Source organism: Rhinolophus hipposideros (genome assembly GCF_964194185.1).
Source record: "Rhinolophus hipposideros genome assembly, chromosome: 26".
Classification (NCBI taxonomy): domain Eukaryota; kingdom Metazoa; phylum Chordata; class Mammalia; order Chiroptera; family Rhinolophidae; genus Rhinolophus; species Rhinolophus hipposideros.
The window spans coordinates 18,104,794-18,131,556 of NC_138072.1; the positions used below are offsets into that span (position 1 = coordinate 18,104,794).

General features: G+C 39.0%; 1 protein-coding gene across 4 annotated transcripts in view; it reads left to right on the plus strand.

Annotated features, from left to right (window-relative positions):
- The window catches only part of PLD5 (phospholipase D family member 5), a 238,635-nt gene that overhangs the window by 152,507 nt on the left and 59,365 nt on the right, over positions 1-26,763 (plus strand). For all 4 annotated transcript variants that reach the window (XM_081039295.1, XM_081039296.1, XM_081039298.1 and 1 more), the window contains one exon: positions 13,119-13,230. In XM_081039295.1, the coding sequence (XP_080895421.1) occupies positions 13,119-13,230 (112 nt within the window). The remainder of the gene's footprint in view (positions 1-13,118; positions 13,231-26,763) is intronic.

Sequence of the window (26,763 nt, forward strand, 5' to 3'; positions counted from 1 at the left end):
TGTCCAGAAATTCTTTATCAATCACTACCTAGAAAACTTGTTATATTTGTCAAGTTTCTCCAGAGAAACAGAACAAATAGGATAGATACAGCTATAGGTAGGGATAGATATATTTGACATACATATGTGTCTATATCTATCCCTACCTATATCTGTCTCTTCAAATATATGGAGAGAGAGAGAGAGAGAGAGAGAGAGAGAGAGAGAGAGAGAGAGAAGAAAGAGATTTGTTGTAGAAATTGGTTCATGCGATTATGGAGGCTGAGAATTCCCAGGAAAGCCAGTGGTGTAATTCAGCTAGAGTCTGAAGGCCTGGAAACCAGGAGAGCTGATGGGATGAGTACAAGTTTGTATCTGAAGGTGGACAGCCAAGAGTGCTAATCTAAGGGCAGGAGAAGATGGATATGTCCCAGCTCAAGCAGAAAGCAATCACTCTTCCTCTGCTTTTTTGGTCTATTCACACTCTCAAAAGATTGGATGATGCCCACTCGCATTAGTGAGGGTGATCTTCTGTACTCAGTCTACTGATTCAAATGCTAATCTCTTTAGGAGGCACCCTCAAAGGCACACCCAGAAATGTTTTACCAGCTATCTGGGCATCTCAGCCTAGTCAACTTGACACATACAGTTAGTTGACCCTCACATTTGTTATCTGGTAAGATTGTGACATGTTTGCTCTTAGAACTGTGTCATGGAATAAAAACATAAGCTACGACCCTAGTCTGTATTTGCTGAGAATTTGAATTTGATGTCCAGGAGATAAAGATGCCTCTGGAAAACTGACGTCTTGAACCTTGAATACGTAAGAAGTAACATGGTCTTCTCAAATCTACAGCCACTACAGATTTTTGTCGGTTGGTTGGCTGTTGGTTTTTTCTTCCTGGTGTTTGTATTTTTATAACTGAAGATCCCTGTGACTGGCAACATTCAGTGGACTAACTTTGATGCTAGCGGGATACACCCTGCCATTGTGCTTCAGGCCATATCCATGTGTGACTCAGGTCTTCAGGCTCCGTCTTAAAAGCCCACTCATTCCTCACTGGCAATATGCTTTGTAACTGACCCTATCAATGAAGGTTAACCAACAGCTAAGGGCTTTTGTTTTACCTAACTTATCAACCTTTTCTTTGTCGTGTTTGGTGCACAGCCATTCTTATTGTTTGTTTATAAGTGATATTATTAACATTTTCTATTATAATCACTTTATATTTTCTACCCACAATGCCTCCTACCCATCCTCAGGAAGCCTGTGGTCTGCCTGAGTCAGCTAGGGCTCCGCACACGCCAGCACCTCTCGCTCCCCATTCTAACCATCTTATTAATTCTCCATCTACAATGGCTCTCTTAGCCCACTCTTCCTTTCTTTCCCATCCCTACTCTCCCAAGGTGGGTCTCCATTCCCTCTCCAGGCTATTGAAGAAGACTCTCATTTACTTAGCATGCAAACAGTCAGCATCTACTTTGCAATACAGGGCTATTTCTGGAACCCAGAAAAATCCAGTTTTTGACAATATCATTCCCACGTAAAAGTCTGATTAAAATGCCCAATAATCTTGTGGCCTGGTCATGAAATATTTAATTAGAATTTCTTTTGTTACTACATTTTTTTAATAATCCTGAAATAATAAAATCACAGCAGTTTCTGCTTTTCATTTTTCCTGAAAGGAGATAAGCATAATTGGTGGAGACTGAATTCTTTAAATAATTGAACTTCTTTGAGCCTATTATAATTAGTACGTCGGAGTGAAGCACCCAGAGAAAGGGTATTCTGATACAACATGGAAAACACGATTTCACCCTTTGTTTTGATGTAGGTCTACTATATTATGGCTACTCTTTCTTTTTCTTTTTCTTTTTTTTTTTGCAGAACTATAGAGAAAAACAAAACATGTCTGAATTAAGAAAAATATAATTAGGATACATACTAATGCTCTGTTGTGATTGGGACCAGTTGAGAATTGCTGATTCTGTTTATTTTCAGTTTGCAGAGCTTGGTTTTGTAGAATAGGAAACTGGCAGCATTATTTGGGAGGCATATGTTGCAGGGCAAAGACCATAGGGTTTGGCGTCAAGCACATCTGACATGACCAGTAATTTAGCAGTTGTGGTCACATTGGGCAAATGTCATAACCCTGACTATCCTCAATTTTCTCATCTACAAAGTGTGTATAATAATGCCTGCCTCATTTGTTCAATTTATTCAGTTTGATTAGGTAACGTTTGTAAAACAACAAATAATGGAGCTCATAAAAGATAATTGCTATTTTTATTTTTGTTTTCCTATTGCAGAACATTTGTTTTCAAATTTAATGGACACTTAACTTTCTATGTAATCGTAGAGCAGGAATAATTTTTAGCTGTCCATCATGATCTCAATTTCTATTAAAGGAGGTTAAGATAATTCTGCCCAGAATACTAATTCAAGTTGTTCTTCGGGGTTTAGCTGAAGAAAGGAGAAAATAAAATGTGCATATTTTTTAGGTAAATTCACACCTCCCCTGCCCAGTTTGGCACCTTTCAATCATTACTGTCAGTCACAACCACCTAAGGAGATTTTGAATTATACTGATGCCAGCCCCACTCCAGACCAAGTTAATTAGAATATTTAAAGTGTGTTTCAGGATTTAATGCTTTTAAAAAGATGATTTTGAGAACCATTGGATAGTCAGGGTTGAGAATCACTGCCTTAAACCAACCCAGTCTAATAAACATTGTTTGATTTTTATAGATTTCAAAATAAGGTCCCTCGCTCCCCCACCCAATTTGTCATCCTAATTGAACCTGTTTCAGTTTAATCCTGTTTATTGCAGTTGTGCTTTCAATGATGATATAAAAGGGCAGCAACTTGTATTTGAATATTCTCCACATCCCTGGATTCTAGGGCCTGTGTCGAATTAATTCTGTGGCATTATTGTCTGGCACATGACCAGGAAGAGAAGAGATTGCTTGTGGATTTGAAACAGAGTTCAGTCTTCTCATCTCCCAGCTCAATAATATTTCAGGAAAACTAGTGCAGTATCAGCGTGAAAATTATATAACCTTATGGCAAGATGTCCCCTTCTTTCAAAACAGCATCTTTTTCCTGTTCCACTCAGCAAATGCTTATGCACAGTCAACACTCAGCAAATGCTTATAAACTAGCATTCTCCCTTTTCAAACATGGCCACAAAATGATTTTGAACGTGTCTTTATTGCACAAATATTTGTCAGGGTACTGTGTTGTTGCTGGAGATACAAAATCAAATAATCAATGGTCCCTCCCCCTCCCCACCCTGTGCCAATGCCTAGTGTGGCGGGGAGGTGCAGAAACAGAGGTGGGAGGGCGGCAGTGCCCAGAGGGCAACCCGCAGGCTGGAGAAGGGTGTCCTCTGTGCTGGTAGCTCAGCCCCGCTCCCTGCTCCTGTCAATTCTCATCCTCCCTCAGCGCCCTTCTTTCCTGGTAAATTGCTGCTGCTTCCCCACCTGTTGAGTAATCCTAATTATGTTCTTGCTGCTTTCCAGTATATTTCCAATGGAAATCATCATTCTGATATAAACTCGTAAGCACTATGATTAGCAAGAGTTCAACGTCTTTTTTAAATCCAATCATATAAACATGAATAAATCATGAACCCAAAGATAGCCTTCCCAATTATTTGGACAAAATAATGACTTTTCTTGGAACTTGTCTTAGTTTTGTTTACTTATACACTTGATTGTTTTCTCTCTAGACCTTTATCACTGCATTTTCTATCTCCTTATAGTCAATTTACATTTTTACAACTTACCTTTTAAAAGAATAGTTTTGGATTTTTTTTTTCTCATTACGATAGTAATAGCTTCTTACTGTAGAAAATTTGGAAACTACAGAGAAATGGAAGAGAAATAAAATCATCCGTGTGACCATCAACAAAAAATGTTTTACTAGTTTGATCTTTTCTGCAGAATTACATACATGTGCTCATATTATACAATGAAACTTACATCATAATTTTGAACGTAACATTACACCTTAAGCACCTTTCTGTGTTATTAGGAACACTGGTAAACATTAGTTTTAAATTGGCTGCATAACATACAATGTAGTGGATTCACCAAATTGAATTTCTCTGTCATTGGGCTTGTAAGCTATTTTTCTTTTTTATTTTTCTGAATCAATTCTGCTGTAGTAAATATCTCTGTGCAAAACAAATGTTTGCTTTTGGCTCATTCAGCCAGGATTCATTCTCAAAAGTAGAGAGCTAAGGAGTCTGAGCTGCTTTTGTAAGACCAGGCATTTTCAGGGAGCACGTAGAGCACCCTCATGGGTATTTCCTGGGGAAGCTGGACTATGGGGAGTGAGGGGGAGTTCTGCCTCCGTTCTGCGTGGGGCCCTCTGCCCATTTGGTGACTGGACGAGCTGAGTGTTTGGCACGTCCTGGGGCTCCTCCCCATCACCTCCCCGTCCTCTGCTCAGAGACCTGCTGGTGGCTGCGCCCTCCGCAGGCTGAGTGGCCCTGCTGTGTGGCACTGCCAACATCACATCATCTGCCTGCCCTTTGTGGCCAGAGCGATGCTGGAACAAGCCCAAAGCTACTTCCTAGCTGGTTTCCCTGGGACACCAGCAGCCAAGGGCCCTGCTACAAGCGTGCTGCTCCTGATAGGAATTCCTTGCTATTTCCTGGCTCGTTATTGGCGTGACGAGCTTCTACATCTCTCTTCATCTGCCCCTGACAGAGATGGCTGAGTTCATACCTATGGGGTCTGTAATTGCACTAACCATCATTAAGCAAGGCCTTGATGATTAACTGTTCAGAGCTAATTCTTTAATGGGATGGAACCTGGCAGCCTGCTCACCTACATAGCAGATACTCTCTGCTGGTGTCAGGCGGGTAATCCTTGTTGCTCACTGCCCAAAAGGCCGGCATTCTCTACTAATTGCTAGGCCTGTGGCCCAGTGATAGCTGTGATAGATCAATGACCTGAGGATATTTGTGAGCTGATGTAATGGCTGCCATCTTCTGTCTTCGGATGAGAAATTTCATATTCCACAGACATGTCCCCAGGAACTGCTGGGGACTCTGGCCACCATCGCCAACTCCACTGTCTCCCTCAAGCCCAAGCCTACCAATCAAGTTCATCACTGAGCTAGCTCCTAAATACCTCGGATTCTTCCATTGTTTGGGTTGCCATGGACACTACTCTCGGGTCACATCTCTCTCACCAAACTGCACACCAACCTTCTCATTGCTCTCATAGCCTCCAGTCTTGCCCTGTACTCGTCTTTATCCAATTGGTAGTCAGGGTTTTTTTTTGGCTTGGTTTGGTTTTTTGCGCTTGTTTGTTTTTTCAGAAGAAACATGTGATTGCGTCCTTCTGTATGTAAAATCTTCTGGAGGTCCACACTGCTTTCTGGATGAGGTTCAAATTCTTCATCCTGGCTTACAAGAGCCTACTTACCTGTCTGTCGCAGGTCTCCTCCACCTGGAACATTTTTTCTTTCTTTCCTTCCTGTGGGAAGCTTTCCCTGAGTGCCTTAGGCTGAGTTATCAATGCCCCTGCTACGTCTTCCCCTAAACCTGTAATTCCTTCATCCTGGCATCTGACCCATTGGGCTGTATTTGCTAATTCATCATTTATCTCCAACACACAGCAGGCATCCAGTAAGCGTGTTGAATGAATTTGCTTGAAAAACAAATATATTGAATGAATTTGCTTAAAAGACACTGTCCTGTGTGACTAAAAGTTGACACTGATAAATATACAAGGAAATAATGTATTGATGTTTATGTCCCTGGCAAACTTTATGTATCCTACAAACTGAAAATTTTAGTAAATATGAGTGAGTAAAAGACTAGTGTTACAGATAATTGAACTAGTTGGTTAAATAAACTAGCAAACTGAGCCAAGAGAGGACCCATATGTGGTCTTGTCGCTTAAGACACAAATTAAAAAACAAAAATCAAGGCAAGTGTATTGCTTCAAAAAGACACTATGGCTTAAAATAAATCCTAATCTTGTTTCCTTGCGACTGTATCATCAAATGTTCACTATGTTTAATAAGTCATGTGTCCTTTTTTATTTTGACTGAAACTTTACATGTATGTATATACATAAGTATGCATAAGTAAGATAATAGTATACCTGAGATATATCCTGCATTTTTTCATGTTCATTGAATCATAAATACACACACATGTGCATACATGCGCACACACACACACACTCACGCACACACACAGACACATTTTGTGTGCTTATGTTTCTTTGGGATAAATTTCTAGGTGTAGATTCCTGAGTGGAAGGAAGCAATATGTCTCAGTACCTTTTCCCAAATTGCTGACAAAAATAAATGTTGCCACTCGTGAATTTTTTTCCAGTCTCTTTGGATACAGAAGAGATCTCTTTATCACTTTGCTTCACGCTTCCCTTGACTACATAAAACATTTCTTTATGTGTCTTAGCCACACGGCTTCCTTTTCTTAGGCATACCAACTCTCATACTTAGCCCTCATTTGCTTGTGCTATTGGCCTTATTAATTTTTAGTATATTTTTGTAGAGTCCAGCTGTTAACCCTTCATTTCTCATTTGCATAGCATTTATCCCACATTTTTACTATTTTTCATTAACTTGTGGTATCTTTTGATATATATGTTTTAACTTTTATAAATCTACAGAGGGTGCCAAAAAAAGTATACACATTTTAAGAAAGGAAAGCTGCATTAAAATTGTCATATAAAATTGTCATACTCAATATATACCAATAAGAGGATGAATACAAGTCACATTTGACTTCTGCAATTACAAGAGGTGCTCCAAGTGGTGACCATCAACGTCCAGACACTTCTGATTATCGCAAACTACTGCTTGAGCAACGTTGACCAGTGTCCACTTGTATACATGTTTTTGGCACCCCCAGTATGTCTGTATTATCTTTTATTATTTCTACATATCTAGCTTGTGTATTCATTTCCTGTGGTCACTGTAACAAATGAAATGCAGACTGTGGCTTAAAAAACAGAACTTTATTCTCTCCCAGTTCTAGAGGGCAGAAGTCTTAAGTCAGTTTCACCGGACTGAAAGCCAGGTGACAACAAGGCAGCGCTCCCTCAGGGGAGGGGAGAATCCCTCCTCTGGGGAAGGATCCATGACTTGCCCCTGCCAGTTTCTGGTGGCTGCTGGCACCCTCTGGCTTGCTGCTGTGTCACTCCAATCTTCAAGGCCAGCAGCTTCAAACCTCTCTGTTCCATCTTCACATCGCCTCCTCCCCTGGATGTTTCCAATCCCCTTCGTCCTCTTTCACATAAGGATACTGTGACTGCATTCAGGGCCCACTTGATAATCCAGGACAATCTCATCTCAAGATCTTTAATTTACTCACATCTGCAAAGATCCTATTTCCAAGTAAGGTAATATTTACCTGCTTCAGATTAGGACCCAAATCTTTGGGGGTCATCATTTAGCGTCCTACAGCTTGAATAAGGTTTTCCCCCACTCTAAAATGGTACATGTAGGTGCCTAGATTTTCTTGAAAATATTGGTATGTCATTATGCTGCCTGAGAATATATTTTTCTGTGTGGTTTAATCTTGGGGTCCTTCCACTTGTGTGAGATTAAACCACTTCCTCTTTTTTAGGTTGAATTAAAGTAGTACCTTTGTTATTGATAAAAGTTACGTGTGTGCCATTTCTGGATTCTCTATTAAGTTCTTTTTCCATTTCTCCATTCCTATGCCTCTACCACATTAATACGATTACTGGGACTTTGTGGTATATTCTTTTTTATAACACTGGAAACATTTTACAGTTATAAATTTCTCTCTGACACAAGATATTGCTTCATTTCATGGTTTTGCTATGGAGTACTCACCTAGTCATAGCTTTCTAGAGAATATAAAACATCGCTTCTCTCTTGTCCTTTGATGTAGGGATAATCTAAGAGTAAGTTTTTCGATTTTCAAGTAGATAAGATTTGTTTTATGCCTTATATGTTAATGGTCTGTTTTTCATTTTGTTAGATTATGAGCAGAGAATGAAGCCTGCGGAATACCTCATTTTAACCTTTGTTCAGTTTTTCTTAATGGAAGTTACAGGATTTTTATAAATGTTTCACAAACAACTAAAAATTGTTTTGAGGGGTTTGATATATATATATCAAACCCCTCAAAACAATTTTATGTATAAGTTATATACATATATACATATATATTCACATAATCAAGTTTATAGGTAATATTATTTAATTTTCATATATCCTCATTTATTTTCTATTAGCTCAGCCCAATTTTGAGAGACATATTTAGAAATATTATATTGTGGTAGTGTTTTAATTACATTTCTCTTAATTTTTGCTTTATATAGTTAGCTAGTGTGATAATAGCTGACTTTTTCTCTTCTGGTACATTTCAACTCCCTCCCCAACTCTTATTCTAATTTTTACTGAGATCCTTTATCCTATTGTTGTAGATAAGGGTTTCTCAACCTTCTTTTCATTTTCACCTTACTAAGGAGCCTTTTTAGAAAAAGGTTTTCCCACTCTTGCCCCACCATGAAAGTATACTACAGATACTATTACATATTTACTCTATGTATGTCTGTGTTTTAGTCATAAAAAGAGTAATACACAGACAAGAACCAATTCTCAGCCCCATTAGGGTAATAGCACCCTCAATGGGAATGCACATGATAGATTCCAGTTGACCTTCCCCTGGAATGTGTCTCTCCTATTTCCAGAATCTTTATTCAGCAAGTACTTCAAACACATCTCCGTGTTGTATTGCTCATCTCTTGTGTCTTCTCCCCTTAACCCTCCCTGATGGTGTTTGATGTTATTTACTGTTTGGTTAGAATTCTTCCTTAAATATACTCCTTGCATGGGTTATGTAGGTAATATAGTCTCTAAATCGTATATGTCAGCACATATTTATTTCATCCAGGCAGGTAAAATCCTGGACTGTGTTAAGTATTCTGGGCTTTAGTCTTCTTTCTTCCACAATCTGTGGCCATGATGTACTAGTTTAGTGTCACAGGTGATTAGCTTCATGCCAGTCCGATCCATTTTTCTTGATGGGTAACTTTTTTGTTTTGCTTTTGGCAAGAAGTTTGTAAGAATTCCTATTTCTCCTTGGTGTTGGATAATTTTGCACAATGTGCCAAGATGTATCTTTCCACATTACATTTGCCTCCATCTTCAATTATCTTTTCAACGTGTAGAGGTAGGTCTTTCCTCAAGTTTGTTCCTCAAGAACAATTTTTCTTCTGTGATTTGCAAACTTACTCATTTTGCCTCTTCTTCTCTTCTAGTATACCTGTTAACCATAAGCTATTTCTCTTTGATTTATCTCTCACTTTAAGCTCTTATCACCCTTATGTTTTCATGTGTGTGTGCACACTTTGAGATATTTCTTTCATTTGGTCTTTAGGCCACTAATTTATGCCTCAACAGTGGCCATGCTCTTCTTTAATTATTGCTCTAATTTCATTCCAAAATCGTAGAATGTTAGTCCAGCCATACTTGACTGTCCTTGAGTGCTCATACTGTGTTTTCTCTCCAGTTCTGTCTTCTCAAGTAGCCCATATCATCAGGTGTCAGTTGGGTTCAATGATCTTTTCTTTTCTTGGCTGCCATTTAATGTGTTGATATTTGACTTTATCAAATTATTCATGGCTTCTTCCTTTCAGGTGAGGGAGGGGCAGTATTAGATGGTTAACTAGTCCCCCACTGGGGCAACTGGAGAACACCTCCCCCCTCTGTATTTCCTCTGTCAGCCCCAGGCTTAGGGTGGCCGTCTTGGGTCCTGTCCAGCCTCGTGGAGAATATGGAGCACTGGACAGTCATGTGGGGCTGAAAATGGCTCTGCAGGTACCTGGCCTCCCCAGAACCTGACTCTGAAGCCACTCAAGTAACTTCCAGCCCCAGAACTGCTTAGCTCAGCAGAATTGAAGACTCCAGCGCTGGGAGTGGAAGAGAGGGAGAGACTTGGAGGCAGTTTTCTTCCCAGAATACCCCTTTGTTTCCCAACTTTAACACAACAAAATGGTCACATAGCGAAAACTACACTGTGTGACCATCTTTACATCACTTAATTTTCTTAGGCCTCGGTATCTTTATTCATAAAATGAGATTGGTAGACGCTTGATCACAAAGGTATCTTCTAGCTCTGACATTTTCAAAGTCAGTATCCTGATGGTTCTCTATCTACATCAGTAGGATGAAGGGATCAAATTAGGATGTTTTTAAGTTGTGCTCTGTGGAACCCTGGGGATTCTGTACAGGAGAGCAGAGAGGGATTGAAGAGATATTTAGCTTAACTTTTCATTTGAACAAAGAGTTAAACTGCTAAACTAGTTTGAAAACCACCACCATAGTCTATGTAACCCCCAGAGTCAATCCATGAAGCTTGACTTTCTTTCATTTCTCTTTGGTATTTTTGTTTTTCCCCTTCACGATATATTTCGGGATTTTATCCTCTCAACCAGTTGTTTTGGAACAACAGAAACAAGTGGTATTTTCTAACCTTAGCTTTCTTGGGATTGGAAGAGCTTCCTGCTTTAAGCAGCCTCTTCAAAGTTACAGAAGGGCTGAACTAGATCTCTGTCCTTGGGGAACAGCCCCCTCTCCAGGACCCGACTATCATAAAGTTTTTGCAGACAACAGAAAAAAATGGCTTAAAGTAGGTCAACATGCCTGAGCCACTGACTATATTCAAGATGATTTATTTAAGTTTGAAATGTTGGCTAATGTTTTTCACTAGAAAAGGCAAGTTTTTATATTGCTGATGTTTAAAAGCTAAGGGGCTTTTATTACTCCTTTATGAAAATATGATGAGTCAATTTAACTCAGAAAGCCTTGAGCCTTACCGCAGATCTCTGCATAAAGTAAGTGTTTCAGACCTTTGGAAGTTATTACATTTTGAATATCTTAGCAAAAATGTGTGGACAGAGAGGTAAGACACAAAAAAAGGGAAATTCAATAGAAATTCCACCTCCAGCCCAAGTTCATTACTGTGAGCACTATAATTAAAAATTTTAAGAATCCTTGATGTAAGTAATTAGGACATGCCACAAGTAAAAATACGCTTTTTAAAGGACAGTCCACTGAAGCTGGAGATTTTGGAGTTTCTATTTTCATTCATGTTTGAGAGTTCTGGTCTTCTTCATTTTAAATCTCACAAAAATACCACAGTGGGACTCAGTTTAAGGCACAGAGCCAGAAATATAGACAGGTTAGAAGATCTCTTATGTTTCGTGTGTGGTAAATATATTATTAACTAACAGAAAAAAGAAATTCATTTGTTTGAAAATACTGGCCCACTCCCCATGGAGTCTCACAAAGCAGACAAAGCGAATAAGCCCTTTGTGTGAAAGAAACACAAACAATTTATGGGACTCTGTGATGACCACAGGTCTGGGCTCTGGAATCTGAGCCATGCAGACATCACCAAGCCTTTAAGGCTGTGTGACAAGAGTACATGCATAACTCAGAGGAGTGCAGTGGCTGACAAAGAAGGTGTTGGCAAAAGACAACTGTCTGCAGGAGAACCCCAAAGCCACATGTGTTGATCTGCCTTCCCATGCTAGCTGAGCCTCTCACTGCACAAGACCTCAGCTCTCCACTGTGAGTTTGAAATTTACAGAGACCCTGAAATCAGCAAATCAGCAGCTTTCTCCCCCCCACCGTCCCCCTACCCCCTTCTTTCCTCTATGTCTTTCTCTCTGCCTCCCTCTCCCCTACACTTCCTTACGAAAGAGGAGGTGTACAATGTCAACACACGGGAACACCTGGTTTGTGGCGAGGCTGCTTCCAGGCTCTGGGTGCCCAGTACTTTACTGAGCTCCCCTTTCTTACCACACCTAAAGGAAAAGGAAGCCTCCGCACTTGACCATGACATGTGCAAACCCTGGTCTTCCCCCACCGCCCACAGATTCCGGAGCTTCGGCTGGACTGGGCCAGCTCTGCGCTGGAGCAAGGCTGGGTTTTGCCGGGCACTCCCTGCTGCTCTGCCTTAGCACAGGTGAAGCACCTCCTTCCCCCTTAAACACTTCAAAGCTTCCTCTTGGGCGCCTCTCTTTCCTTAAGGCGAATTGCAGGAATCACAGCTCTACATCCACATTTCCTCCATTCTCTTCTCAGTCTCCAAAAACTTTCTATGTACACAGTCCATTTTTATCAAAGGGAGATAAAACTCTGTCACTTGGGGCCTGTTAAGACCAAAGCCTTCTTGCTTCTCTGGCCCCTGAAGGCATTTGAGTTTGTGGCTGACTAACAAAATACTGAACAATCAATATAAGAAAACAAATTCTCTTTTGTGATAAGAAGAGGAAGTCCAGGAAAACACACACGCGAAAATAAACAGGATAATGTTGCAATCCACTGAGATCATGTAATGTCTATGGATTTTTCACTATCCAGAGTCCCTGAGACTAAAATTTACTGTAAAAATTATATGCTTGTGAAAATCTTGCTTAAAAAATCTTTCATTTTGTGTTTTTTTTTAAATCAGTTAAAAAAAAAATCAGAAAGTTATTTTTAGGTTGTGCTAACAATTATACATGCTAGTCAGAGCATAAATGAATTCAATAAGACAAGTTATAAACAAGAAGGTAAATTCAGACAAATCATTGATAGGTAGCCATGATTCCCCCCATAAGAGCTATTAAAGGATTCTTACATACTACTAACCCTTTTAATCCTCACAAAGCCTTTTAAAGTAAATACTAATATCTACATTAGTGAGAAAAACCTAGAGATTAGTAAGATTAAGAAACACAGTTTATAAACTGGAAAACCTGCTGGAATCCAGGTCTCTCTGGACCCAAATATAACTGTTTAATGTTGTCTGCTGCCTCTTCATGTGTAGATAACTTCAGAGTTCATAAAAAAGTAAAAGAATGGTAAATTTGCACTGTAACATTGAAATTATTATTGCAGTAATTGTTGAATTGCACAATACAGTACCCAAAAAGCATAATGTAATCTGTGCTCATGCTACCACTCTATTTACATAAGCTACTTGATGGAATTTTCCATGAATACCAATTGCTTTCCTTTTAAAATTTGAATGAATGGTTTTAATTTTTAATAAGTTTATGTATGCCTATTTAAAATAGCATACATTTAGGTTTTCTGACTTTCTTTGTCTCTGAATATTTTTTTCCAGGGTCAACGTCTTTTCGAAAAGTTGCTCCAACTGACTTCGCAAAATATTGAAATCAAGCTAGTGAGTGATGTAACAGCTGATTCAAAGGTATTAGAAGCCTTGAAATTAAAGGGTAAGGCCAAGGTTGATATGCTACTCTACCACTGGTATTCTGTTAAGATACTTTAATTTCATTTAATACATAATTTCTTTATAATCAACACATTTCACTTAGTATGCTTATTTCTTTTTTGAAAAATAGCCTGATTAAAGCTTTTTAGATGAAAGAACTAATTAACCAATACTACTGGGATTTTTTCTTAATAGTGTTGTTGCATATTCGTATATGCAAAATAATCTATTGGCCATTAAATGATAATTAACTAGAAAAAAGAATCTTTCCCCCTCTGAACACTTCAATGAGTGTAATTAGAGAAAAGAGCCACTTCTCATCAGAGCAAACATTGGATTACTGTTTTTCTCTTGCTCATCAAAGGGAAACCCTCCTCCTGCTGCATAGACTTTAAAAGGCTATAGTCAGATGTGGGAGTCTAGGGAACGCTGCTTGATTCATGACTTTCAAGATAATTCCAGAAAAGAGCATTATTTATGAGCCACTTTGTAATTTGTCTCACAAACCAGTGCAGACTGATAGGAATTTTAAAATAACTTTCTTCATCTTGCTATCATCTTGGCTAACTGAACTCTCACTTCCAAATATTTTTGTTGATTTACAAAAATGTTTACCCTCTATTTACTATCTAAACTATCAGCCTCTGGAAGGAATCAGTACATGTGAGCCAGGGAAAAAATGTTCAAGCTACTGGGTGTCCCCCTAGGAAGGCAAGGCATTGGCCTCAGGGAGTGTCAGTGTTTCATCTTATGGCATTACATCTCACCTTGATGCTGTTTAAACACACTGGGCATTTTGCTTGTCATCTTCCCTACATTCTTATGTTATATTAGTATGGGCATCTGTACCTACCACCATGAATATTATTTTTTCTATGCATAAGAAAACTTAGGAGAGAATGCTAGCTCTGAAAAGCTTCATTATGCTACTTGAGCACAGCATAATATTTTTGGAAAACTAGAAAACACCTACTTCAGTGGATAGACAGATACAATCCACATGGATTACGAATGGATTGTGACTTTTCCTGTTTAAAAAATACAAAATCGGGACAACAACTTGACTTGGAAAAAAGTCCTGGAAGTACACACTGTTCCCCAATAAAGTCCCGTTCCCCTTCCCCAATAAAAATCTTTTAAAAAAATACAAAATTGTGTCCCCACTATCTGAAACTTTGTTATCAAACACATTTCTAGGAACGGATTGCTTTGGGCTAAATCTGGGTACCTGTATTTGCAGATAAGTTTTCTTGTGGAGTTTACTTGCATGTCCTTTCTGTTTGATTATCCAAGAAGGATAGAAAGCAGATGAGTTAGGAAGAGAGCGGGGGAGCCTGAGAGTTCTGTAACTTCTTGGCTGAGCAGCCACAGATTTGTTCCTCGCCATCCCCATTCTAAATCTTGTAAACTCAACCAAAAGTTAAAACTAGAGAGTTCTTAGGAGCTGCTGAATATTTGGCTATACTGGATAAGAAATAACTATTAATGAATTTATGGATGAAGGCTTCTTTACATTTCTACTGTAAACTGTGAATTAAGGCTTCATTATAGTCAATGCTTCTCACTAAGAAGGAAGTATTTGCATTTCACAGGTCTCTGTCTATAGGGATGGAAAAAAGATTATTTCATGGAAAGGGAAACAAACAAACAAACAACCTAAGCTCTGTTAATGTATAATAGAGTTATAATCAAAGTAAGAAAATAAAAGATTTTCCTTTATAATAGTGGAGCAATAATCAGGACCTTAGTTTCTTATAGCTATTTCCTAGGTACCAATAGTAGGCCTATCTGACTTTTATTAATATATATATATAAATAAAATATATATGTGTGTATATACATGTATATACATGTATATACATGTATATGTACTGTATATATATATATATATACAGTACAATATACGAGATCTGGCAATTAAGTTCGTGAACTTGTTGCAACGATGTTGCTAACTTTTTTAAATTCAGAGGGATTATTCATTATAAATTTGTACCAACTGGACACTTAACCAAGTTTGCTATTTGGAAGTGCTGAAAAGGCTGCATGAAAAAGTTAAACGACCTGAACTTTTCGCCAACAATTCATGGCTCTTTTATCACAACAGTACACCAGCTCACATGGCAGTGTCTGTGAAGGAATTTTTTAGCCAGTAAACAAATAACTGTATTGGAACACCCTCCCTACTCACCTGATCTGCCCCCAATGACTTTTTTCTTTACCCAAAGATAAAGGAAATATTGGAAGGAAGACATTTTGATGACATTCAGGACATCAAGGGTAATGTGACAGCTCTAATGGCAATTCCAGAAAAAGAGTTCCAAAATTGCTTTGAAGGGTAGACTAGGTGCTGGCATTGGTGTATGGCTTCCCAAGGGGAGTACTTTGAAGGTGACCATAGTGATATTCAGCAATGAGGTATGTAGCACTTTTTCTAGGATGAGTTTGCAAACTTAATTGTCCGATCATATATGTACTGTCTCTTTATCCATTTATCCATTGATGGACACACAGAATGCCTCCATATCTTGGTTGTTGTAATAATGCTGCAATGGACATATGAATACACATATCCCTTCAAATTAGTGTTTTGGGTTTCTTTGGGTAAAAACCCAAAAGTGAGATTAATGGGGACTTCTTTGTCTCTTGTTATAAAGTCTTTGTTTTTAAAGTCTATTTTATGTGGCATAAGTATTGGTACCCCCGTTTTTTTTTTTGTTGTTGTTGTTTGTTTGTTTGTTTGTTTCCCTTTCCATGAAATAAACTTTTTTCCATCCCTTTACTTTCAGTCTGTGTGTGTCTTTTGATCTGAAGTGAGTCTCTTATAGGCAGCATATGTAAGAGTTTTGTTTTCTTATCTATTCAGCCACCCTACCTTTTGACTGGAGCTTTTACTTTTAATCCATTTACATTTAAAGTAATTGTTGATAACTATTTACTTATTGCCATTTTATTATTCATATTTTTTATTTTTTTCATCTTTAGAAAGTCGTTCTAATATTCCATGTAATACTGGTTTGGTAATGATGAACTCCTTTAGCTTTTTCTTGTACAGGAAGCTCTTTATCTGTCCTTTGATTTTAAATGATAGCTTTGTTAGGTAAAATAATCTTGGTTGTAGGTCCTTGCTTTTCATCACTTTGAATATTTTGTGCCAGTCGCTTCTGGCCTGCAAAGTTTCTGTTGAGAAATCAGCTGACAGTCTTATGGGAGCTCCCACATAGGTGACTAACTGCTTTTCTCTTGCTGCTTTTAGAATTCTCTCTTTGTCTTTAACCTTTGACATTTTAATTATGCTGTGTCTTGGTGTGGACCAGTTTTGGTCTCATGTTGTTTGGGACTTGCTGTGCTTCCTGGGCTTGAATGTCTATTTCCTTTGCCAGGTTAGGGAAGTTTTCCATCATGATTTAAAAAATAAAAAAAATAAAAATAAAAAAATTGCCCCAGAGACCCTAAAACAATCCTCATTTTGGATTTTTGTTTTCTTTTTGCTCTTCTGATTGTGTGTTTTCTGCTGCTTTATCTTCTAATTTGCTGATTCAGTCCTCTGCTTCATCTAATCTACGGTTGCTTTCCTCTAATGTATTCTTTATTTCAATTATTGTATTCCTCATTTCTGACTGGTTCTTTTTTATGTTTTCTATCTCCGTTTTTATGTTTCCTGTCTCTTTGTTGAAGTTTCCCTGAGAACATTGAGCACCCTTGTAAGCAGTGTTTTGAACTCTGGTAGATTGCTTGTCCCCATTTTATTTGGTTCTTTTTCTGGAGCTTTGTTCTGTTCTTTAATCTGAGACCTTTTTCTTTGTCTACCAATTTTGGCTTCCTCCCTGTGTTTGTTTCTATGTATTAGGTAGGGCTGCTATGTCTCCAGGTCTTAGTAGAGTGGCCTTATGTAGTAGGTGTCATGTGAGGACCAATGGTGCAATCTCCCTGGTCACCTGAGCTGCATGCTACAGGTGTTTCCCTTGAGTGTATTGTTTGTGCCCTCCTGTTGTAGTTGAACCTTGGTTGCTATTTGCACATCAGTTGGTGCGATTGATCCTCTGGCTGAGGACTGGCTGTGACTGCAATGGAGGAACTGTTGTGCCAGGGTTGACCCTACAGAGCAGGATTCAGTTTAGCAGGGCTCTGGTGCCTGCCCAGTCTGCCCTTTGGGTGTGTTGTCTGTGGAGGCAGCCTGGTGATGGTGCTCTGGCTGGATCTGAAGCTGGCCACCAGGTGTTCCGGCCCCAGAGCCTACTGGGATGTGTCCTGCTACAGGCCAAATTCAGCTGCCTCCTGTGCTCTGCCGAGAGCCACCAAGCATGAGCCACAAAGTTATCCATAAATGTCTTCCACCCACACTGGGCTTAGATGTGCCTCGGAGATGCTAAGCTGCCATCCGAATCCAGCTGTTGCTAGTGTGGTGCTTTTGGCTTCTTAGCAAGAGGTTTGGGCCATGCTGAGGCCAGATGCTGCATGTTTGGGGTTTGTGAACCTTTGACAGATTTTAGGGATGTCTGAAGCATGAGCCAAGACAGGCTGTTTGTATGGAAAAGCCATTGGATTCAGCTTGGGTGGGTCCCCAAGTTGGATTGGACAAGATCTCGGAATCACCAGGGCAGGGTGGATGAATGGTGTTAGCCAGGTTGATGGAGACTCAGATATGGCAGCTGCCTGCATCTGCACACTATGTGGGGGGTAGAGGGGATTCAACAAAGGAATATGGATTCTGCCAGCACTTCCGTCTGAAAGAAAGCTGCCCTTCCAGCCCTCTCTGTGAAGCCAGACAATTCAGTTCCTCCTCATATATTCCTAGTGCCTTGTAAGCTGCTGCCCTAGTAAGCTGTGCCTTGTAAGCTGCTGGAGCTCAGAGCAAGTAAGTCCATCAGCAAGTAAGTCCTTGCACAGGCCCTTTAAGAGCAGTGCTTGGATTCTAGCTGTCCTCCGTTTCACTCAGCCACAATCTCCACTGGTTTTCACAGCCAGAAGTTATGGGGACTTCTCTCCCTGGCATTGGAACCCTGTGCTTGGGAGCCTGGTGTTGGGCTGGGACCCCTTGCTCCTCAGCGGGGAACCTCTGCAACAAAGCTATCCCTCCTGATTTTAACCATCACATATGGGGATGAGGACCAGCCCATTCTACGTCCCTGCTCCTTCTACCAGTCTCATCATGGTTTCTGTATGTCCTTAATTGTAGGACTTCTGTACAGTTAGACTTCATGAGATTCTCAATGATGGTTGTTCTGTTGTTTAGTTGTAATTTTGATGTGGTTGTAGGAGGAGGCAAGCACAGTGTTAACCTACTCTGCCATCTTGACAGGAAATCTGTCACTGTGGCTTTAATTTGCATTTCCCTGATGATTAGTTACGTTGAGCATCTTTTCTTAAGTCTATTGGCCATCTGTATGTCATCTTTGGAGAAATGAGACAGACTTGGTTTAAAAATAATAAAAAGGATAATCTGGAACTCAGATGGCAGCTCAGATAAGGTACTCCATACCCCTCACCGAGATTTCTTGGGAGGCTTCCCCACATCCCTCCAATCTGAGTCACGCCCCCTCCCATCAGCCCCCAGGGTTTCCCTCTGTCATGGCATTCACCACACTGTCATGCATGTTTCTACTTCTAGGCTTTAATCTCAGTGAGGGCAAACTAGAGACTGGCATGTGTAGGCAATAAAGTAGTGTTTGTTGAATAAACAGCCCAAGTTGTGGGTGTGTGAGGCATCACATAGAGCAGCTTTCAGATTTTCCAGATTTCAGACTGAGATTGATTTTTATAACATTGAGCATTCTATATTTCTGTGGAAGGAACTAGGCAATGTGGCAAGTTGCTAAATTTAGAATCAGAATTAGAAGAGCTGAGCAGTCTTGTGTCACATGATTAAGACCTGAGGGTGGCGAGGTGATAACACTCCCTTTATTAAGAGGAATTTACTAAAAATGGATTTCCCTATATTTAAAGCTTATGATGGTTCTCAAATGTGATGCTAATCAGTAAATGATGTTACAAGCATTTTGAAAATATGAATGCTATAGAAATGCTAATTTTTGTAAAAAATTACATACTACCTTTCTTCTGATAGGAAATAGTAAACATGTCATTTGAAGGGAAGACATAATTTAAACTACTTTGGTTTGCATTTTTGTTTCTTTCATAAGCTCCTATGGAAATCAGAGATAAGAACTTTATTTTGGATGTCCTTTTCCATGTAGTCAATTGCCCATCTGGAGAATGGGCTAGGGAATGAGACTTAAGAGGGAATGTGTGGTTTGCTGAGGTGTGCCAGGCTCTCCTTCATTCCTAAGGGTAATTAATACAAACTTAGGCTGAGGAATTAAATGATTTTCTTCCCAACAAAAAAGTAGGTATTACTGTTTGTCTACCCTGCTCATGGTTATTTGCTGATTATTTTTCAACTCTCCTTGGAAAAGGGATTGAGTGAGTATAGAGGTACATGGTTTTGCAGAATTATTAAGGAAACTCATAAATTATGGTTCCTCCTGAGGAAAGGGTACATGCAAATAGCTATAACAAAATGTAAAATACTAATAAATACAAAATAACTGGATAATAGTCACATAACTATATGGAACCAAAGATAACAATAGCTCAATAAGTGCCTTTATTATAACTATAACAACGTGATAAGCAGCAAGACCGGAGGTGCTGGGCGGCACGGTGAGATTTGTGCCATTAGATGGCCATGGCCTCAGCCAAGAAACAACTCACTTGGAATGGGGTCGCACTGCTGCCATCCCCTATTCTCCAAGCCTGTTACCTTCTGATTACCCCAGCAGCTGCTCAGAGGTACGGTTACAAAGATTACATACACATATGTGCACTGCAGTATAGTTCCTAAAACTAGAAAGAGATTGAGTGTGTAAACAGTGGGTCAGCCACATGATGGAATGCCAATCATTCTTCAGAAATCAAATTGAGGGAGAATAGTCCCTGACATGGGAAAAGGTTCAGATTGTATAGCATGTGTTTGTGGTGTCTTTTCTACATTAGTATCCGGTATAGGCTAAAAGCTCAGATTTTAGAGTAGAACTGTGTCCCTGGTCTGCCAGTTGGGTGACTTCTGTGAGTTATTTTACCTCTCAAAAGTTAAGTCTCCTGATTTCTACATTGGGCTAATAATAAGAGCTCCTGCATAGGGTTGTCCTGAACGTGAATGAGATACCCCTGGCACATGATAGGTATTTTTCCAAAAAGTTCAGCATATTTTATGAAGGAGAAATGCCGTCAAGGAAGAAAGGGGTGAGTCGTCAATTCTGTAAACACTGCCTTAAGATACAAGCCAGCAGCAGGACCTACATGGGGGGGTAGAGGAGGAGGGGCACAGGGCACAGTGCTGGGCCCCGCTAGGGCTGGAAAAGACCTCTGCTCAGCAAGCCTGTGTTTGGGCCTAAGGAACCCCACAACCACCACCCCAGTCTCCCAGGGAAATTCTCTCATTTCTATTGTAAAGGCCTTCTCAGTTGAAAATGCTAACACTTGTAAATACTAGATGAGAATGAGTTAAAACTACCTGTCGGGGATAAATCCTTCCTGTGGTTCTGAGGAGGAGGTGTGCAGAGACAGGATTTAATAACCCATCCTGACACACTTGAGAATGGGTCTGTGCTTCCTCATGAAGCCAGACTTAAGCTTTCTTCAAGGAACCCGCATGGCTGCGTCCCCACACACCGTGCTGAGCAAGTGGACCTTGATTTGAGCCTGTTACATTCAACAAAGAGGCTGAGGAATGAATCTAATTATTCACAAAGCAAGGCTGATGAGAAGGCAAATGCCAACCTGGGAGAAAGAAGAGACCCGCTGCTGTGTTCCCTTAAGCGACTGCTCATCTTCAGTTTGGGGAAGGCGTTGTTGAAAGTTTCTTTAGCACCTTTGCTCTGGTTTTATTTTTCCTTGAATGCAAATTATGCATATCTTTCAAATTAACCTTCTCTGAAAGCCTTCTTTCTTTTTTTTTTCTTTTTTTTTCTTAATCCACACCAGTCAATATTATAGTGGTTCAAGTTTGAAAAACAGGAGTGCCTTATATGCTGTCAGAAAAACAACAACATGGAAATTTTATTTAAACAATTTTTGAGACTCCTGGTATAATCAGTAATGCCAAAACTTGTTCATAAGCTGAGTAGAGTTTTACATGATTAGTTTAAGATTGTAAAATTACTCAGTAACATTTTGGAAGTTTAATGAAGATTCGGAGTTCCATTTGAATTTCTGGGTTTGGTAGTCATCTCATTCTGATGTGGAATTTCAGCTAGAACTTTATTTTCTGATTGGTTGTTCCTGAGACCACACTTGGGAAAAGATGTCTTGAGCCAGGACAGCTCCTTGCTCAGAAGTTTATATGCATTCAACAGACAGGGGATGACCACTTGCTAAGGCATTATGAGACACTGATGTCTTGACTCTTGAAATCACAGAACAATGGTGAGCTATGCTCAATTTTTAGCAGCCCATTCTCCAAAAAGAAGTGACACTCCCAACACCTTACTCTTTGATGGCAGGGGGCAATCACACCCTGGTTATCCTCATCTGCTAAATTGGTCTCTAACCCGTGATTCTGTAAGAGACTTATGTGTATATGCACTCATTAAAGCCCACACTTGGCAAGGTGAATCTGTTCTTACTAGCTTAAGTACACAGTGAGTTTTCCCCATGTATGAATTCCTATCAGTATCTAATCCGCGTCACATATTCTACAACTTCAGTTGATGATGCTTTCTTTTGCCTCCTGGTCATCACCATATGTGTCTCCTGTTTCCACAATCAGGGACCCGTCCTTACTGGATCAAGTCTGCCACATTCTAAGTACTTTGGGGTAGCTTAAGTGCCTCCTGGTCCAGCGCCTTTGTAGGGGTACACCATCATATTAAACTACAGGTTAGAGGGGTGCAAATGGAGGGTATCCCCATGCTAGCATAAAGAATGGCTTTGATGAGCATTCTCTCTCTATCCCAAGACAGTCCAAGCACAACCACAGGCTGACACTCCACATCATGTAAAATATGCATATATTTCATCTCAAATAGAGGACATGTTCAATCTAAACTTGTTGTGAGACTTGGGAAATGGTCTAGGAATTCGGGAGCTTTAAGGAACACAGAACAGCGGGAAATATGCGTACCGTCAGCTTTTCAAAAAACATCATGGTTTGGAGGAATTTACATATTAGTTTTACAATCCGAGAAGTACATGGGATGTGAATAGTGTTTCAGATTAAAACAGAAAAAGCTCTATTGAGTGTTTAACAGAATGTTAGGATGTACTAAATCATGTGTTTAGCCTCGGGCAGGGCAAGAAGCCCCAAGAGCTCTGATGTGCGCATCTGACTTCTTCTTTTGTGGGCAGCAGAGAGGTGTCCATCTGCAGAAGGTCCAGAATGGACAGGAGATAGCACAGGAAGAGTTCCCCAAACTCCACATCCCTCCTCCATCATTCCTTGAACTAGAAGGCACTCCGTTGGTTGAATTGAATTGAATTTCCTGCTGTGTACTCAGAACTACCGATGCTCAATAAATATTCACTGTCTTGAATTTCTGGACAAGACTGATTTGGGCTCTCCTAAACAGAGAGCAGGCTCCTGTGATAATAGACATGTCTCCTGAATTTTCTCTTCATCTTCTGGTCCTTTTATACATGTTCATATGTTTGGTTAGGAAAAGGTCTTTGTACATTCGCCTTTCATACATGTCATACTTTTAAACTCAAGAAAACTTACTTTTGAAACATAAAAAAGAATTAATATTTTAAGCCACGAGCCAAGGTGGCTATGCATTCATTTTTAAGGCTTTTATTATCATTTTTAAAGCAGATGAACAGGTTTTCATGTTAGAACTGTAACATAAACCTTGTACATATCGTTCCTTTACATATTCGTTCCCTTCATTCTAAGACTGTTGCTGGTATATTTCCCACATATATTTTCATGTCAGTATGACATTCTAACTGCCCCTGCCTTTTTCTCACCACTGGGCACCCACCTTGCCGTCTCCTCCTCCTACATCTCATCTGTGCAGGGGGCTCTGTTTTGGCCTATAAATTCCACACAGCTGTTTCTTATGTCATTCCCCCTGATACAAAATGATGCCAGTGGCCTGTGAGCCTACACTATTAATTATTACCACATAGGGTTCCATGACCCTGTTCCTACCTGTAACAATTCTAATAATAGTCATTCATCAAGAACTGAACATATGCCAAGACCAGTGCTAAATGTTGTACATGTATTATCTTCTAATTCCTACAACATTCTATGAGAGCACTTTATTTTCTGTTACTTCCTGTCTCACCTAATTAGTAATTTTCAAGGTATTTGTCTACTTCATCTAAATTTTCAAATTTATTAGTATGCAGTTGTTCGTAACATCCCCTTGTGGTCTCTTTAATGTCTCTAATATCTGCATGATGTTCTTTTTTCATTCCTGATATTGCTAGGTTTTGCCTTCTCCCTTTTTCTCTTGACCACTTTCCTCAGGAATTTATAAAATTATTAATCTTTTCAAAACTCAACTTTTGGCTTTGACTTTCTCTATAATGCATTTTTTTTATTCATTAGTTTTTGCTCTTGTGTTTAATATTTTGTCCTTTCTACTTTCTTGGGGTTAAATTTTTCTTGAGATGGAAGCTTAGGTGATTGATTTTTCAGCTTTTCTTCTTGTCTAATATATACCTGTAAGACTATAGTTCCTCTCTATGCACTACCTTAGCTGCATTCTGCAAATACTGATATGTTGTTACTATGATACAATTTTTAAAGTTGTATTTTCCATTGAGATCTTTGTTGACCCGTCATTACTTAGAATAATGAAATGTTTCATTTACAACCATTTGGACATTTTCTAGTTAGCTGTTTGTTATTGGTTTCTAACTGAATTTATCTATAGCCAGAGAATATACTCTGTAATACGTAAATGCTCTGAAATGTGTTAAAGGTTGACTTTATGGCCCAGCATATAGTCTGTTTAGGAAAACATTCCATTCTACTCGAAAGGAATATGTATGCTGCATTTGTTAGTTGTAGTGTTCTATATATGTTACTTAGGTCAAGTTTATTAATTGTTCAAATCTCCCTATCTCTATTGATTTTTTTTTCTTATGGTTGTTCTATTAGTTATCCAGAGAGTTGTGTACAAGTTTCTAACTGTGATTATAAACTTGTCTCCTTTTAGTTCTGACAGTTGTCACTTTTTATAGTTTGGGAATGTTCTTCGGTCTACATAAAAGTATTTTCTTCTCGAGCCTTCCTTCCACTGCCTTTCCTCCCTTCCCATCTCCGGTTAGACTTACTGGTGGAATTTGGAGCTGAGAGAGGAATAAACCAGAGTAGGAATCAGTGACTGTCAGATGCCGGCATGTCTAAGCAGGTGAACTCATGGGAACTTAGGGGACTTACAGCCATGAGTCCCTTAAGGACTTACAGCCCTGTCATTGAAGACAAGGTTGGCTGTCGTGACTATCAGAAGAAACTCTCTCCTCTGAGTTCTGTGATAATTTGGTATATAAAGGAACTGATTACTGTCTCATTTGGAATGGAAGACAACATGATGATTTTTTTTCTCAAAGAGGAAGAATAAATGTTGAAACTGTTGGTTCTCAAAGGAAGAAACAATTGAAGTGCTGGAAGTTTTGTTTAAGTTGTGTTAGTAAGTCCTGTCCAACTGCCTACATTTTCCTTTGTTATTACTTGTGCTTAGAATGGAACCAAGTTTTGTTTCATATAACTGTATCTTACACATATAAAGAGTATTTTTCTTCTAGCTTATTTTCTTCACATGGCTGGGTCCTTTATGCCCTAATGTGTTTATTCAGAATTTGCACTGGAAATTCCTTCCATCGATTCCCTTTGGTTAGTTATTTGGAGAAAGAGAGATAGACAGAGGGGCACAAGGCTTTAAAGTGATAGGTGCTTGCAAACACCTTCACTCATTCATTTGGTTATTGTATGTTTACAAACCCCTGAAATGTGCCTGGAACTGTGCTGCTTGCTGGGATTAAAGAAATGAATGAAACCCTACCCCTCAAGGAACTCCCATGTTTCTTTTTTCATTTCATTTTCTTCTTTTTCCTATGCTTTTGTTTAGGAAGAATTTTGAATAGAGGTCTCATTAGATGTCAGTCTCCTTTCACATACTTGTATAAATTATCACCATTTGCAAGAGTGGCACCCCCATGGAATGTCAGAATAATTCAGACCGTTGTGCAGTTCTGAGAAGCAGGGCAGGGAGAGCCCTGAATTTGAAAGAAAAACCTAGAGTCTCAGCTTACTTCTTAGCTGTGTGCATTCAGGCAGCTCATTCACTTTCCTGGAGGCTCCAGCCTTTGTACCTCTTTTCCCAACCTCCAAGAGACTGAATTTTCTGTAACCTTTGTCATTCATTGCAATAATGAATAAAGTACTATACAAATATGCGGAAGCATTGTTGCTAATCATGTTGATTAGTGTTATCATGTTTTCTCTTTTCCTAATGAGCTGAGGGCTTATCTTCTCTTGAACTAACTTGAACAAGCCCTTGAAAATATTAAGATCTAATGATTTTTTCCTATCAATTACATACACTCAAGTAGGGGAAAAAACATAATGGCGATATACTATATTTTATGTTTTAGATTCATATTTTTCCCATCAAGATAGATGTATACAATTACAAATTATATATATATATATATATATATATATATTGCTGTCCAATTTATAAACACTCTTTAAAATATTGATCATTTCCTGGAGGAATTTTTACTTTAGTTGGGAAAACATAGTGGTACCCTGACAACAGTAAGAAAATGCATGTTAACCTGAAAGTTCCCGTGCTGGGGCTTTAGAGGGGAAACAAGTAAGTCTCAGCCCAGATTCTTGGGGCAGGAGTCTGAGCTGCAAAGTGGTGGGACGAGGGCAGCCATTCCTGGAAGGAGAAAGTGTGATAAAAGCAGGTATGAAACACTGATGGCATTTATTTGGCACTAGAGAGAAAATGCTACATCTCGCTTTTTTTTTTTTTTTATTTAAGAGCTATTTATATGCTTTCTTTTTTTATGGCTATAAAAATAACGCATTCACTTTTTAAATTCAGAAAATCAGGGAAGTATAAATATAAAAATAAAAGTATCCAAATTTTCACTTCAGAAATAAGTACCTTTAGCATCAGGGTGAGAAGTCTTCCAAATAGTTTCATATACATACATACACACCCACTCCTTAGAATATTTTCCTATTTGTCTAGATTTGTAAGTTCTTCAGTAAGATTTTTATAACTTTGTGTGTGTTTATCCCTTTTGATCATGTAAATGGATTTTTAAGATTCTAATTTCTAGCCAATTAGTGATATTTCAGAGAAAAGGTTGTTTTAACTTTTATCTAGACAACCCTATCTTTTAAAATTCAAGAATGTTTTTGCTATACTCTGTTGTGTTTTTTATGGTATAATGTTCAAATCACCAGCAGAGAGAATTTTCTGTTCCATTATTTATGGTTTTCTCATTTTTAATATAATTTTTAAATCATTAAATAATAGTGAATAATCACTATCTATTCCTAATTATA